This window comes from Sylvia atricapilla, chromosome 4, assembly GCF_009819655.1.
Source record: "Sylvia atricapilla isolate bSylAtr1 chromosome 4, bSylAtr1.pri, whole genome shotgun sequence".
Lineage (NCBI taxonomy): Eukaryota > Metazoa > Chordata > Aves > Passeriformes > Sylviidae > Sylvia > Sylvia atricapilla.
The window spans coordinates 54,404,950-54,421,028 of NC_089143.1; the positions used below are offsets into that span (position 1 = coordinate 54,404,950).

At 44.6% G+C, this 16,079-nt stretch overlaps 1 protein-coding gene and 1 long non-coding RNA gene across 2 annotated transcripts in view; one reads left to right on the plus strand and one right to left on the minus strand.

Annotated features, from left to right (window-relative positions):
• The window catches only part of GPRIN3 (GPRIN family member 3), a 29,358-nt gene extending 19,990 nt beyond the window's left edge, over positions 1–9,368 (plus strand). The window contains exon 2 of the mRNA XM_066317943.1: positions 3,435–9,368. Within this exon, the coding sequence (XP_066174040.1) occupies positions 3,527–5,899 (2,373 nt within the window). The 5' untranslated portion in view covers positions 3,435–3,526 and the 3' untranslated portion in view covers positions 5,900–9,368. The remainder of the gene's footprint in view (positions 1–3,434) is intronic.
• Positions 9,369–14,209: 4,841 nt separating this feature from the next.
• On the minus strand, positions 14,210–15,846 carry LOC136359968 (uncharacterized). The gene is made up of 3 exons (XR_010743392.1): positions 15,787–15,846; positions 15,294–15,389; positions 14,210–15,204 (listed from the first exon to the last, which is right to left on the minus strand). It is a non-coding gene; the product is annotated as an uncharacterized lncRNA (long non-coding RNA).
• Positions 15,847–16,079: the final 233 nt, after the last annotated feature.

Genomic DNA, 16,079 nt, shown 5'->3' on the forward strand with positions numbered 1-16,079 from the left:
GTTGTTTTATTGGGGGTTGGGTATTACTGAAATAAATAGGAGTTTCTTTACATTGTCAGCATTGAGTTGCCTGGAAACTTCCTGGGAATTGGGTTTTTGGGGGTTTTTTAATAGCACATGAAAAAGACCTTCTCAGTTACAAGAGTCTGTCAAGGTCTGCTGGCCACACAGGGACCCTCCCAGACTATTTAAGCGAAACACAGACTTTGCCAAAGTTAGAAAACTCTTGTTGCTAAAGGTCCAGAATAGTTCTTTGTTGAGATGAGATTGACACAGTCAGGCAGGCTAATGTGATCTATAAGGATAAGGAGAACTCTGTTGGTGTAGCAAATCTGTTCTTATTACTAAAAATTGATTTTGACCTTTGTAGAGATAGTAATTTCACCTCCTGTTAAAATAAAAACTTTGGATAATTGCTCCAGGTCTGGCATACAAGAGTTGAAAAATTCATCAGCGATCTTGATTTGTTTTGACATGTTTTTTGGCCTTCTACTGAGTTTTGTATTTCTGTTTTTCCTAAGTATTTGCTTGCAGGCAATGTTGTTTGTTTGCTTGAATCCTCACTGTCTTGGCAGTTGAGTCAAGTTGTCCACAGATCCCAACATTGTTCTTCATTCCTATATAACAGGACTGAAATAATATAAATGAGACAATCATCATAAATGAGATTCCAATAATAAAAATGCCTTTCCCATTCTGTAATCTGTAGGGCTTCCTTTCTGCTCTCTTTCATAAGACTTTGCTTTTTTTTCTGATTTTTTATTAATTCTTAAGTTAAGAATATTTTCTGAAGTTACCATGCTCATTTCGGCTACTTCAGTGCCTTTGGCTCCTGTCATTAAGATGGTTTAGTGACAGTCTAGAGAATAGTTCCCATGACTTTGACATCAAAGTCTTTATAGAAACATTACTCTCATAAACCAACTCATTTGCAGAATCATTCCAGAAAGAATAATGATCTGTCCCCCAACCCCTATTCAAGGGTCAAGCAAAATGTCTGGACTAGGCTCAGTTGTCCCACATCAGAGAATAGGTCCAGGTGGGTTTTCTGGGGCAGATTTTCTTCTGTTGATGTTGTATGTCAAGGACTGGTAGCAAAATCTCTTTTAATTACCATATGAGGCAGACATTCAGCTGTGTGTTTCAGGTGATTCTGGTGAAGAGCCACTAAAGAGATGGGGAGAATTCATGCAGAATTCAGAATTTAATTGAAAAATTAGGAATCACTGCCTTGTTGAGTGGGTATGAGTTAAAAGATAGTGCTCCAGTATGCAGATTGCCTTGCCCAGGCTTTGTATAATGAAGAGCCAAACAGATTTTCTCTGAAATCTTTACTTCTTCTGACATTGCTGAGTAGTACATCTCATCCTAAAAATGGGGATTGATTTTGTTCCTTATTTGCTTATTTTTTCTTAAATAAGCTCTGAATCTAAACAATAAGGAAAAAAATATGTCTGACCTGCCCAGTTGTATATACTGGTTTGGCTTGCATCAATATTTGGAAAAGGAAAGAAGAGAGTAACAGAATTTAGTCCAATGGATACCTAAAGCCACCTGCTCCTCTCCTCACAGCCCTTAGATGTTTATAGCACAACAGGGTGAACATGGAACATCTGTCCTTCCTTCAGGACTATATTGGCTGTCCTTAAAGTGGGAACAAAATGAAGGCAAGACATGTGGGCAGCCACAAACTTCCATTGATTTGCAGTCTGGTTTACAGTACTTCTCAGAAAGCTTGGCAATCCTTTCCAGCCTTCCTGAAAAGCCACTGTGGGGTGATGCTGGGCTGCTGTCACAGAGTGCAGCTAAGGAACTTGGGATCCTTCAGGGGCAAGGATTACAGTTTGTCAGGGCTGGCTTAACCCAGCAGACTATATCTCTGTGGTTGGACAGAGCCCAAAAAGGCAGTATAAAAGTAATAAATTTTTAATAAATGGAAGACAGCCTAATTAATAAGTAATAAGTTGCAGTACTTTCCTTTTCTTAGAAAAAATAGACTGTATTTTTAAAATTTTCCTTCATTGAGCGTTTTTCTCCTGTTGCTCTTTTAGAGTATCTGAAGTTGCTGAAATATGGGTCTGATTTTACAGAAACTGAGGAAGTTACACCATCCAAGCTGAGAAAAGAAGAGTAGAGATTTTTCTGAAGAGAGCTTTTATTGATTTTGCTAGTGGGTAGGGAGGGTCTGGAACAGCTGAGTGATTCCTTCACTGCTTCCAGCAGCATCTCCCTAGTAATGTAGCAAGGGAGATCCTGCTATGTGCAGGGGCACACAAACAGGTACAACAACGTTTTCATCCTCAGGTTTACACAACTTGGGTGTCTCCCAGGTCTCATACCTGTGTTTTTCTGGAAGCACAGGCCAGTGAAAGCTTTTTAAACAAGCACAGATAGCCTGCAGTTTAAAAGAAGAGTGGGGTGGGATTTTACCAGTGGCCACCTCCACTCTGCTGACACGGATCCCATCCTTGATCTCAAGCAGTGTCCAGGCTGGGCAGTGCTAAGCCCTTTGGAAAGCCAAGAAGCACCTTTGGAGATCACCTCCCGTTTGAAGGGATGGTTTCTCTGCAGTCCTGGCATGAATCCAACCTGGATAACTCCGTTCTACCTGCTTAAAATCCCTCCCCCCACGTTTCCCTGGGTATGGCATGAACCCCTCCTGTTCTGTGCTGCTGCAATGTTCCCCTTTCAATTTCATACCACCTACTTGTAAGTTGATTTCTAGGTCATCTATACCCCCATTTATTAATCAAGCTGGCTTCCTTGTAATTATTTCCAAGGATCTAAATGTGACAGCAGTAAGTATGTGCAGAGCCCTAGTGTGTAGTACCTCCTCTTGGTTTCTATCTGCATCACCCAGCAGGTTCTGATCCCTCCATATTCCTTTTACCAGTGAGGTTTGGGTTCATCCACATCAGTCTGAATTGACCTGTTGCCCCCTGTGACTGTGTTCCTGTTGATAGTGGAGCTAGAAAGGCTATCCTTGAGAAGAAGGGGGAATTGATGCTCACTGAAGATGTGGAATCCACTCAAACCTGTTCTTCGCATAGGCATTTCCTTCCACAGGTGGCTTGCTAGAGAATATTATCACAGGAATTTTATTTTGTGACTCAAACTTCCACACAAAGTCTGTACCTCTTCTTTCATTTCATATTTCTTTTTTTCCCCTCTCTCTTGGCATATCAGTGTTTTCATTAATGTATCAACAAGGAGCTGTTGTTGCTTTGTCCCTAGTATTGTTTTCTCCATGCAAACCTGAGAATTGGAAGATCTTGAAATCTGTGTCTTTTTTGTGACTTTCAGGCAGAATTGGGTGTTTGCTTCCCCCCCGCCCCCACCTGCAAGTATTTTTCTCCACACAGTAAAATCAATTAGTTCTGGGTATTTTTTCTTAAGTCTGACTGCTGCTAACACTGTGTTTGTTTTATTAACAGATTAGCTTCACAGGAAACCTGTCATCAACAGCCTGCCCAGCGAGAGAACTCCAAAGAAAAGCTGAGGACAAGCAACATCTCGAGGACAATCCATGGGGACTGTACCAGATCCTCTGAGATCTGCCAAGCTTTCCCTGGTCTCAGCTTCTGCAGAGGAAGAGCACCTGGGAGACCTGCAGCTTGCTAAGCACCATCCCCAGCCCCTCAGTGGTGAGAGGGCCAGCAATGGCTTCCCGTGCACACCGGCCAGCTCAGCTGGGGTCTGCTTGTTCGACCTGAGCTGCGCAGGTGCTGCCAGCACACAGAGGTGTGAGCCGTGCCACACAGATGAGGACAGCCAGCAGGAAGCCTTTTCTCCCAGCACAACTGCAGAGGGGCATCCTGCAGGTGTAAAGCCTGCTGGTTGTTCCCAGCCGGCGGGAATCCAGGCACCGGCAGTGCCAGCCCTTGCTACAGTGGGGGCCCTCTTGGTGGGGCAAGGGCCAGAGATGATGCCAGCCCCCCAGAGCTCCCGGCAGTTTGTGCAAGGCAGCCAGGCCAAAACGAGCTCCCTGACACAGATAGATGACTCTGCCTTGAAACCTCAGGGAACTGATGATCAGCCAGCGCTTGAAGTGTTAAATTATTCTTCCCCGAGTGATCCTGTTGGAGTTAATCAATTCTGTCATACTTCTCAGGCAAACCTTCTCCAAAGAGGGGAAAAAGACAGGGCAGCAGAAAAAAATGATTCTGCTGTGTGTCAGTCAGTCTTGCCAGCAAGGCAAGCCGAAGCTGACCTGGGGAGAGACCCACAGACCGGTCTGGAGGCAAAAAGCGGGGCTGCAGACACAGCACAGTTGCATCCCCCAGGAAAAACTGAAGCGGTGCAGAGCAGCGAGGCGCCGGCCCAGTCTGACCACGGGAGTCCACATCCTGTACAGAGCCTGGACCCCGCACCTGGGAGTCCAAACCCCACCCAGCCCTCCAAATTCAGAGAAACAGGTACAATGACAGCTCAGCCAGAGAGCAGCCCTTTTACTCAGGAAGCTGTAAGCAGGACATGGCAGGATGCTGAGGTTCAGGCCGTGGTTACTGTGGAGAGCAAATCAGCTTCCACCAGTCCCAGCATCTTTGCTGCCTTCTTAAAAGGGAATCCTCCTCTAGAGGAGAAGGAAGAGCTGCACGTAATTTACCAAGGAGGCATGGGCCTGAGTCAGGCTGCCCTTACTGACAGTTTATCCTCACAACAAAAGTTTCCATGTTCTCCTGATATCACATCAAAATCAGCTGTCGTGGCTGTGACTGCTTCAGCCCAAACCCAGTCTGTCAAACTGCCCGGGGTCCCGTCTGATGTGGCATGTCCAGTATCTGCAGATAATGCAAAACCTGTTCTCCCCTGCTCCCTTGCAGCTGTTATCTCCCAAGGAACATCTGTGTGTAATGCTGAAATGCCCAGTGCAGCCTGTGATGTCAAGGATGCTACTCAGCTGCCAGAGGATGCTCCAGTCCCACCAAAGCCCATCCCCATTGAGCAGCTTGGAGTTGACTCCAGTAATCAAAGTCCATCACAGTCTGGGACTGGTGCTGCTGGGCCAAGCACCACTTCCACTGATACTGTCCCAGGAACCCAGAACAACGTGAGAGATCTCGTCCCTCATGCAGGAAGCAGCCAGTCACCTTTACTCTCTGGCAAGGACAGTGGAGCCACGCAGAAGGAGATTCTGGGCAGCTCTGATGAAAAGCCTGTGCAAAGCAAAGGTGTGAGTCAAGGGCAGGCCAGTCCTAACCAATCTGTGGTAAAACCAAAGGAAGAAAACTTGGCGGTGCTTGATCCTAAAGGAGAGCTGAGTGGTGGCAGCCAGCCTGCCGCTCTCAGTGCAAAGGCACGCGCACAGGATGCAGGTGAGAAGGAGAGCAGCAGCCACGGAGACAGCGGCCAGTCTCAGATGGCTGGTGGCCAGACCCTGCATGCAGGACTGATGCCGGAGTTGAGTGTGAGTTCTGCAAGTCTTGCCCCTCCCATGGCAGCATCGGCAGCTGCCCAGCAACAGGGGCCCCGGGCCAGGGAGTCCAGACACGACCTCCACACTGCAGTGATTCCCGCTTCCTCTCAGGCTGCACCAAACCTGGGGGAGAGCAAAAAGCAGTCCACCCCAGCCATGGAGGCAAAAGTACAGGTGAAGCAGTCCAAACACGTCAGGGATGTTGTTTGGGATGAGCAAGGAATGACGTGGGAGGTTTATGGTGCTTCCCTCGATCCAGAATCCCTGGGAATTGCCATCCAGAACCACTTACAGAGACAGATACGGGAACACGAGAAACTGATCCGGGCCCAAAACAGTCAGACCCGGAAATCCATTTCTTCAGATACATCCTCAAATAAAAAACTGAAAGGGAGGCAGCACAACATGTTCCAGTCCATGCTGCAGAATTTTAGGCGCCCTAATTGCTGCGTCCGACCTGCTCCCTCTTCTGTGCTAGACTGACATGGTTTGCAGGGGTGCCTAAATACCTGCAGTGGTGGAGAGAATCCCTCCCTTCAAGTCCTGCTGTTTGGTTGTGTAATTGGGGTTGTGATGCAACAGTGGAAAATGATCCCCCTTTGTTTTCTGACTAGCCACATGCTCCATCCTGCCATTATTATTGTCACAGCTGGTGTATTTCCATGTTATGCCTCAACCTTGACTGCTCTCAGATGAAAAGCTAGGCACTTAGCAAAAGCACAAATTTCAATTGCCACCTTGCTGCAAGGAGAGCAGCACCTTCTGATAAAGCAGGAAGCAGAGGGATTGTCAGAATTACGGGAAATGATTTATGTGCATTATGAGGTCTTACTCAAAGGGGTGGACTGGGGGAAGCTGAGGGAGGTGGAATTAAGGTTCAACAGCTGTAAAGACCTAACACAAGACAACTTTCCTGGTTTGTAAGTTTCCTGTGCTGAGGCAAGTCCATGAACAGGCTATGGACATTGATCACTGAGCAGCCTCACTTCTGTTTGTACTATGGGCTGCTGTTCTCAGATGAGCCCCAGGGTGCCCAGTCTTCCCCTCCTGTTGAAATGCAGAACCGGGCAAAGAATGAGGATCAAGACTGAAGGATTCTCTCTCTGGGAGAAGCTAAATCAGTGGGATGTTGATGGCCAGAAGGGGAGGGGAGAGAGATGCTTTTTGTCCCCTGCAGTGGCCACTCTTAAGGTATAAGCCGTGGAGGCCCAGGAGAGCACATCGGTAGATGGACCTGCATCCAGCAGGATGGTGCCCACCCTTGCTCTGGTACTCCTGCCAAGTCTTGAAAAAGCAGGCAGCCATTCTGCCTCCTCAGGTGAGCTGGGCAGCCCCTGCTCCCAGCCTCCCATGGCGCTGAGCACCTCTCTTCTAATTCACTCTGGAAAGTGATGTGGATCTTTCTTCTCTCTCTAGAGATGCACAGTAATGTTTTCCCATAGCAGCAGGCCTTCCTGTGCATTGGGGTCCATGAGCCTCTATGTCTAGTGTGTTACACTGATTTTTTTTTTTTCCTTTTAGGTTCTTAGCCAACTTTACTGGGTTTTTTTCAGTATTTTGGTGCTTTTCTTGCTGCCTTTCATAACCCAAATACCATTTATTTAGCCTGTGTGTTATTTTGTTTTACCTGACACTCTATATTATGAACCATTATACTGTTAACTTGAAAAATTTGCAGCAGTACTGAAATCTTGAGACAATCTTTGCTGTATTCCTGAACTTAGTTGTAGAAACTGCTAATAAAAGGTAGCTTAGTGACTGTTTCTTCAGAAGTATGATATACAATAATGTCTCAAATATATGTTGGTATCATTTCTCAATAATATTTTTCAACTTGGGAAATGTGTTTCCCAGTAGCTTTGTATTTTGTCCACTAGAGTTCATTATGGGAGGTTGGGGAACTCTTGCAGTTTGTAGAAAATTTAGTTATCAATCCTGCAAAGCACTGATGATTTGGGTATTGTAATCCTGCAGAGTATTAGAGTTAAATAGGAGATATTTTAGTCCATTAAAGATTTTTCATGAATCATGATGATAATTTATTTCTGTCTCTAGTACCACACACCTGACTTACTCTGTAGATCTCACTCTTACAACTTACTCTAAATCTTACAGGTTTACACCATGTAAATGAGTATTAGTATCTTTTTCCTTTTTTTTTTTTTTTTTTTTTTTTTTTTTGGTGAAGTGAACCTGAAGTGGTCCCCAGTTATTTAGGGGACCAGACTTCTTGAGTATATCAACTGCCAAACCTTCATAGTAGCTGTTTGGGGGCAATTTTTCCTCAGCAGAAAAGTAAAATACTGTAAGATACAATATTTTAACCCAGTGCAATGAGAAGTGTTACCCCTAAGCATAGTACTGAATTGACTCCTAGTTTTCCTCAGATATATACCAGGGAGCTTTATGTCTTGTCCTTGTTCAACTTCTGTATGTTATTTCAAGTCCTCTCCTACTTGTGGTGCTGAGTTTTTCATTCTGAAACACCACATTAGAGTGTCTTCCCGCTTCTGCCTACCAGGAGGAAAGTCTCTAACCTTTTTTCTGTTAGAATTGCTGTTTCCACCCCAGTCCTAGCAGTGTCTGAGATGTGAGTTTCACGTGAAATTTTGTGTGGGATTAATGTTGACAGTATCATTAGGTCAGGTTAGTTGACAAGTTCAGTGTCTCTTCCCACATAGTGTCCATGTCAGCCCTGATGAGGTTCCCCGAGTTGTCTGCAGTTTTTGCTGTGTCCTGTCCAGTTCCAAGACTCTGTGCTGCTCCTTTTGCCTCCCTTCTGCCCCTTCCCTTGCTAGCTGTTGCCCAGCCTGTCTTCGTGTGAAGCCGTGTCCCTTGGCTCAGCTTGTGTCCCCCTCTGCATTGCCCTTGCTGTAGCTGTGAGCCAGCTTACTCTGAACTGTCCCTTTGCTCAGTCTGAATATACAAATGGATTGTCCTATTTTTTTTTCTTCCAGAGGACAGTAAACTATGAGCTATCACTCATTCACTGATTGCCATGAATTTTATCCTTTAGCTTCAGCTCTGCAGACTATTTCTAGGGTATGGGTATAAGTTGCTTTATGGAGATGGAGCTAGGCTTAGCAATGAATGAGCAGGATGCTGGGGCAGCACTGGACTTACTGCTTCTTTGCAAGGAATGAGAGATCTCCCCTGGTTCCTTGCAGCTTCTTTCAGCTCTGAGTCTTCAGGAGCTGGTCCACCCTCCCTTCCCCACACCAAATGACCTTTCTTCTAGGAAAATCTCACCAGTGCATTCCTACTACAAAGTGCTGATGGGCAAGTTACTGAGTGGATGCACCTGAACAACTGCAAGGGCATAACCGAAACAACACGTAGTGCTCAGCCTGTGTTCTGGGCAAATACAAGTGCAAAGATGCAAATTGTCCATGGCACTGTCTGGTGGCTGCAGAAATCCTGCAGACGTTGGAAGTCGAGCAATAAAATGCCAAAAGCCAACATATAAAAATGAGTCGATAATCACCAGCACATCTCATGGAAAATATTTTAGGTTTTGACTGTGCCTTGCTAAGGAAGACTCTAGGGAATCTGCTAGTTTAACTCTGGTGATTAGAGCTTTGTCCTGCACACACTGTCCAGGTGACAATGTGAATCCTCACCGGTGACATGTCTTTCACCAACAGCAAAACACCACGTTGGGGGTAGCAATTAGCAAATATGCATTTGAGTGGGCTTGAAGCAGCCAAGAAAGGCTGTTCTTGGTGTCTTGTCAGTCTCAAAAATGAAAATGTGCTTGAAGTAGTGATATGGCAGAGAGTAGGGGGAGATGATCTGTGTGCCACCAGCCCATTCTTTTTCTCTGCCCTATGACTCAGAATCACATTGCAATAGTTGGATGGGAAACAACCAAGGAAATCCATTTGGGCTAATAAAAAGAGGGTTCAAAACAGAAAATACTTTGTCATTCCCAAGAGTAAATCTGTAGGAAAAACCCCAAAGCTGTGTTGCAGCCTAGCCAGTTGAGGTAACTCTTAAATTCTTTTTTTTTTTTTTTTTTTTTTGCAAGATGAGATATTTTGGGAAATAAGCTCACTGTCAGGAAACCCTTCCCTGTCAGTTGCATCTAGGAAGGCCAGTGTAGCAAGAACCATTAATAAAAGCATCGAATAAGAATGGATAATTTACTTCTAGTTTCACTTAGGGGGCTTTCCACTAGCAAATATGAGAATAAGCACGTTTCAGTGTTGCCAGTACAATACCTGAGTTGAAGGAGCATCTCATTGCAGGCAATTTGCAATGTAGTCCTGGATTTCATGTGAGGCTGGGATATCCATCTGTGTGCACTTGGTTAGGATCTGTCAGCTTTGTGTTGCTTGGGCACAAGTGCTGAAGTTCTGCCTCATTTCTGCTGACTTGGTTTGGAAAAAAAGAGTGAGGAAAGATCTGAAGGGACAAGACGGGGAATATCTGTGTTCCCCATTTCAGGAGAAGAAAACATACTTTTGAATACAGAAGAAATTGCTGAGAAACATGGGGAGCGAAGGACAAAAAAAAAAAAAGTAAAATAAAGTTGGTGTAGGTGCTTCACAATGAATTCCCATCCCTATGTCTGTTTTGCCCTCTTGTTTTCTGACCTTATATATTTTTTTTATTTGTTGGCGTCCTATGTCTTTTAGGAAAATGAATATTTCCAAAGGCTGTATATTTTGCTAGTATTTATAGATATATCCAAATAGGATTCCAGAAAACCTCTAGGCAGTCAAACTGTTTATTACTGCCACTTAATCATAAGAGCTTGTAAAATGCACTGTTTGAAGAAGTATATTGAAGGGATTCAAAAAATTGAATATATGCTCTAAAGATAGCACTAGCTTTTGTCTCGAGTTTCATTACTATGTTTAAGTGTTAAAGTTGGAAGTGGAAATCCAAACAAAAGTCAGTGTTGATGAGGAATTCGAATTGGCTGCCACTGGTTTTCAGTTTGGAAACTTCATGGAATGTACCATACCAGTGTTTCATTAGTTAGCTCAGTATATGCAAGGTTTGTGTCAAAGTACAAATTCTATTATTACATCCATTATATTGTTCTGTGTCTATCCTTCTACACCTTTTAAAAATTAACACAAAATGATACCACAACAGAGTCACTTTCTCACACAGCTTGTGGGAATGGCTGTTCTGAATGACAGACAACTGATTGTCACACTCTGTGGGCTTAGAAAGTTAAGGGCTGTGGTCTGAGGGAAACTCTTCCCTCCTTTTCCCTAACTCCCTGTTTCAGTAACCAATCTCTGCTGGTTTATTTTTTGGTGTGTCTGTTATGCCTGTAAGAGTGGTCAGTATTTTCAATTGTCCCAAAGACATGCAGGTAGATCTTTACCCAAATACTGCACACTACGAAACATCTCTGGTGCCACTGGATGCGGTGGTGTGATGTGAAGGTCAGAACCTGTAACTTGAACTGGCTTCAATAGTCTCTTAGGGCCTAAATTATCCCACTTGAGTCACTGTAGATGTTTAAAAGGAAGACTGAAGTATTACAGCTGAATTGAGCCAAACTGTTCTGTGGGTGTTTTTTTTTTTTTAACTCTGAGATTTATTGTTTTTTCTGCTTTATGTTTTTCTGAGTAGCTCTTCTTTCCTAGAGTTTATAGTGTGGATTTTGCATCAAATCCTGGCAAAGAAGATTTTGCAAAGTGAAACCTACTTTTTATCATTCAGGCTTATTTAAAGAAAAGTGATGGTATTACTGAGCCAAATCACACAGAAAGGAAATATTTTTTTCCTCTAGGAAAACTTCTGATGTAGGTAAGCTTATGTGTGTGTGTCCTGCATGTGTGCAGGTCTCATGCATCACTCATGCTCTAATATGATTATTGCCCTTCTGTTTGAATGCTGGAGGCTTAGCATTTTCCACAACCTTGAGGCAAGTTTAAATATTTCTCTGGTCTCTAAGAAGCAGACTGTGGGTGATAGGAAACATCTGATCTCCTTAGGAACAGAATCATGTCAACTAATCCCTATTTGAAATATCAGACCTTAAGCTTTTGTTAGCTTTCTTCTAAGACTGACACTCTTAGGAATAGAACTAAGTGACAAATCTGTCTGCAAAGTCTCCAGCAATTGTCGGCTGCAGAATACGAGTCTCTCAGATACTTCTCAGCATTTCTGCTGTAAGAGGTGACCCTTTTGCTGGAGGGTCCTCCTGGCACTTCCCTTAGCTCAGTTCACAATCAATAGTTTCAAGTACATCAGAAGCAAGTTTAGACACTCTCTGAGGAATTTTCAAAAAATGGAAGAGAACCATTTGTGTGTTTGTGGCACATAAAATCACAGAGTCTGAGTTGTGAAGTAAAGGTCTCAGTGACACTGAAGAGTATTGGGAGTTTCTGCGCAGAATCAAAGGTAGGGAGTGTATCTGAACTTTTAATTTCAAAAAATTATGGCCATGAGTCAGCCAGCATCAGAAGAAAACCAACTTGGAGGCTTCTAACAACAATTAATATTATTGTGGCTTTATTAATTTTATAGTTACTGAACGTGATGTACTGTACAAAATAAAGCTATTCTTAGGTTACCAGGTGTATCATGGCATTCATTTCAGACATACCAACAGAAGTTTGCATGTGAAAAGTCTTAAAGTGATACTAAAGCAGTGTTACCCACCTGATTGAGTCCCTTAGGAATTTAATGTTTTCCTGTTTTACATCTGGTTTCCCTGCTGACTACAATAAAATGAGCACTGTCTTAATTATTCTGGGTCTCTGTTTGTAGGCTGATGTGGGAAAATAAAGGACTTTAAAGGGTGAACATTGCGCCTGAATTTAAGAAGTGTGTGTTAAGTCAGAGCAGCTCTGAAAGGCTTTCTGGATTCAGACCCGAGATCTGGCACCTTGCAAAACTCAGCGTGGTGGGGGAAGCCTCCAGGTGCTGTGTGTGCTGGAGAAGAGACCTGTCTGCTTCCTTCCGTGTGAGTGCAGTCTCCCTTTCTTTGCACGGCTGCTCCTGAGCACAGGCTCTTCTGCATCAGCTGCTGCTCCGCCCTTTGGCACGAATTCACTCGGCCTTTCAACAGCGCCCTGCCACACAACAGCACGTCACCCACCCAGCACCCCAGCCCTGAGCCCAGGTGGGAGAGGAGCATTTATCCCTGCGGGGTCACTGCTGTAGCAGATGGCCAGCACCACCCGCCAGCATGCCACGCACAAAGCTGAGAGCATCAGCATCACAGGAACTATTTTCCAACCCCGAAAAAGGGAAATTTTGTCTCATAGTACAAAAGAGTGTAAGACAACAGATTATGGAAGTGTTTTGGCCTGTTGCTGTTACAGATATGGTATATCCATGTACCTGTCTTCTAGAAGGCATGAGGACTCCACCTTGGCACACACTTTCCTATGATGAGAGGACAGGAGCAGAACAGAGTGAGATAATGCAGTTGCATGGTGCCTCTCCTACCAGTGATGTTCTGTCTGCTCACCCTAAGCTGGAGTCTATTCCCAAAAATAGTTGTGTTTCTCTGTTTGTGCCTTGTTGTTGTCAGGGTGCTTCAACTAATTGCCCAGTCCTTTAGGCAATTGCAGAAGGTATTTTAATAATGAGCTTTGCTGGATTCCTTGTCGTATGGTTCAGGTTTCTGCATGCCAGTGCCTGCCAAACATTAGCCCCCAAGCTGCCAGAGTGCTTCCCTGTGGCAGCTTGGTTCATTCAGCTCTGTGCTGCATTTGTCAAGGTCTCTTGGTAGGCAGGAAGGCTGAAGTCTCCCTTTAGTATTTCATTCTTGTAGCCTTGCTGCAGTAAGGAAAAAGCCTAAAGATCCCTCACCCTGAGGGGACTGACCCAGAAGAAAAAGGACTAGTACAGAAAATAAGCTACCATCCTATCAAATCAATGATGACCAGTGCACTTCTTCTGGCTGATGCAGACTTTGTCATGTAATATGACAGTTTCAGGGAGATGGTGCCTTAAAAAACAGAGAATAAGTCTGGCTTCTTGTTTAAACCTCAGCTGATTTACTGAAGATGTGAGCTTTCCAAACAGCCACACTACATCCTGGGCTATCTGCTTCACTTCACCTGCTAGAGAAACCACCATGCCCTTAGGGATTCAAATGCCATCAAAATCACTCTGTGGCAGGTGTTTCCACTCACAATAGGGAGTATTGTGAGGGAAAAGAAGATTTCCTCAGCAAATTTCAAATTACTCGCTCCAATGAGAACCATAAAATTACTAGTTTGGCTAGCCAATGTTTTAAAATGTGGGCACTTAAATCTGCAGCTGAGGCACTCACATCTGCAACTCAGTATTTAAAGATACACGACCTCATTGGTGAGAATTGTAGGGTGCTCTTATCTCCTGTTAAGGTCAGGTCATGGAGACCTGTGGATGCTTGAAATGTTCACAAAGTCGCTATTGATGAGGCACCTGTATCCAGTGTGATAGTAGGAACTCGCTGTAGGCAATTCTCAGTAGCAATGACAATCTGCAGACAACCAACTGAAAGCTGCCAGTGCAAATTTGCAAATTAGGAAATGGTGATTGGATGGATGGTTAGCAGGACTAGAGAAGTGATCACTCCCCTGAACTCAGTGCTGGTGAGGCTGTGCCTTAAGCACTGTGTTCAGTTCTGGGCCCCTCACTTTAAAATGTCCATTGAGGTGCTGGAGCATGTCCAGAGGAAGGCAAGAAGGCGTGTGAAAGACATAGAGAGCATGCCTTATGTCTTATGAGCAGCAGCTGAGGGAGCTTGGGTTGTTTTGTCTGGAGGAGATTCAGGAGGCACCTCTTCCTTCTCTACAACTCCCTGAAAGGAGACTGTAGTGAGGTGGGAGCTGCTCTCTTCTCCCGTGCCTGGAGTGTGAGGACCAGAGGAAGTGGCTTTAAGCTGAGGCCCAGGAGATTCAGGTTAGATATCAGAAAAATGCTTTCCACTGCTAGGGTGGTGAGGCACTGGAATAGGTTGGCCAGGGAGGTGATGGAGTCACCTGGAGGTGCTCAACAGACATCTGGATGTGGTGCTGAGTGATGGTTTGGGGTTACCATGGTAGTGCTGGGTAGATGGTTGGACTTGATCTTAAAAGTGTCTTCCAACCCTGATGATTCTAAGACTCTGTGGTGTGCCTCATTGTTACTCATATTTCAGCAATGTTTGTTGGACTGCTTGTGTCACAAAGCACATCTCTTTCTAAAGTGTTCTTTGCACTTACAATAGGCAAATTAAGTGGGATCAGCTACTTGGGAGAGCGGGTGCCAGCCTACAAAAGTTTGCCTTTGCTGTGCCATCTTAGTGATGAATTAACTTTCTTTTTTAAAAAAAGTTTTCTAATAGCCTGCTGTGGACTGCCGCACAAGGAAGGGATTTGGGTCATTCATGCTGAGGTTTTACCTTAATTCCATAATTCTTTTTATTTCTTTTCCTAATTAGAAACCTGCTCGTGGCAGTGTTTTTTCTCTCAATCCACTTACATAACATCAGAAAGACATAAGTGAGCTGAGCAGTTAAGGACATTTTTCTCACGGGCTGGTGGAAAACACTCAGGCAGTTGGAGCACAACCACTGGGCACCCACCTTTCCCTCAGCACCTGGTGGAGAATGGCTGGTGTGCAGGAAGGTCTGCTAGGTTCTGCAAAGTCCCCACATCTGGGCTGAGCCAGGAACTGCCGGACTCTGTCACCCTGACCGTAAGAAGGAGGAGAGACCAGGTCTGCCTGGGAACCGGCAGAGGTGAGGCCATCCATGAAGCCGCTCCTTCCGGGGTTTGGAGCTCCTCCTGTTTCTTCCTGTCTTGTGTCTCTTACTTTTTCAAGGAGAGCTACTGGGCTGTCAGCTAAGGAAAGAAATTGCTTTGGTTTAGTAAGTCTTAAGCTAGGGAAAAGCCTCTGGGGAGATACTGCCTCCATGCATTGGGTTACTGACCCTGCTCAAACTCCTGGGCTCCCCTTAGGTTTTGGCCACTTTGAGTGCCTGCTCTGTATGCAGAGGGTGGTGGACAGGCTTTCCTTTATTTTCTGGCTGCAGGAAAGAAAAAAATGGGGAATAAATAGGGCTATCACTTGCTCAGGTCATATCCAAATATCTCTCTGCACCCAGTGTGACTTCAGCTATTTAAAGGAGAAATGCTGGCTAAGAAAGTAAAGATCTGTACAGCAGTTTAAGTAAGCCCCCTGTAATGAGTTCTACATAAGGTAAATGCAAAATATGCTCTAAATTTGGTTCATGACATGAAATATCCTTTATTACAAGTTTATCTCTTTGCCTTCACTGACATGGTTCTGCATGTTTACATACTTCCCTGCTGGGAAAGTCTTCCTGGTATTCACCCTAACTTTCCTGGTATACACCTTATGCACTGACAGACTCTACTTCATTCCTGCACTCATCTTATTTTAGAGAAGAAAAGTGTGCTTACTGTAGCTGAAGCTCTCTGGAAAGCACTATCCTCTGCATTGTCATCTTGGGCTTAATTATCCTGGGAGCTGATAGCGCTCTCTCTCTCTCCTCCCAAACTCACCCACCTTTCCAGCTTGGCTCAGTTAATGATGAAGGAGAGCTGAAGAGTGAAGGGGTTGGTTTCTCACTCTCATTTGCTCCTCACTTTTCGGACGTCAGCATGAGTGATACTGGCAGCTGCCTTTCATTTGCTAACATACATTCCTGTGCTTTGGGGACATATCCTGACATCACTAAACTGAGTGTAAACTA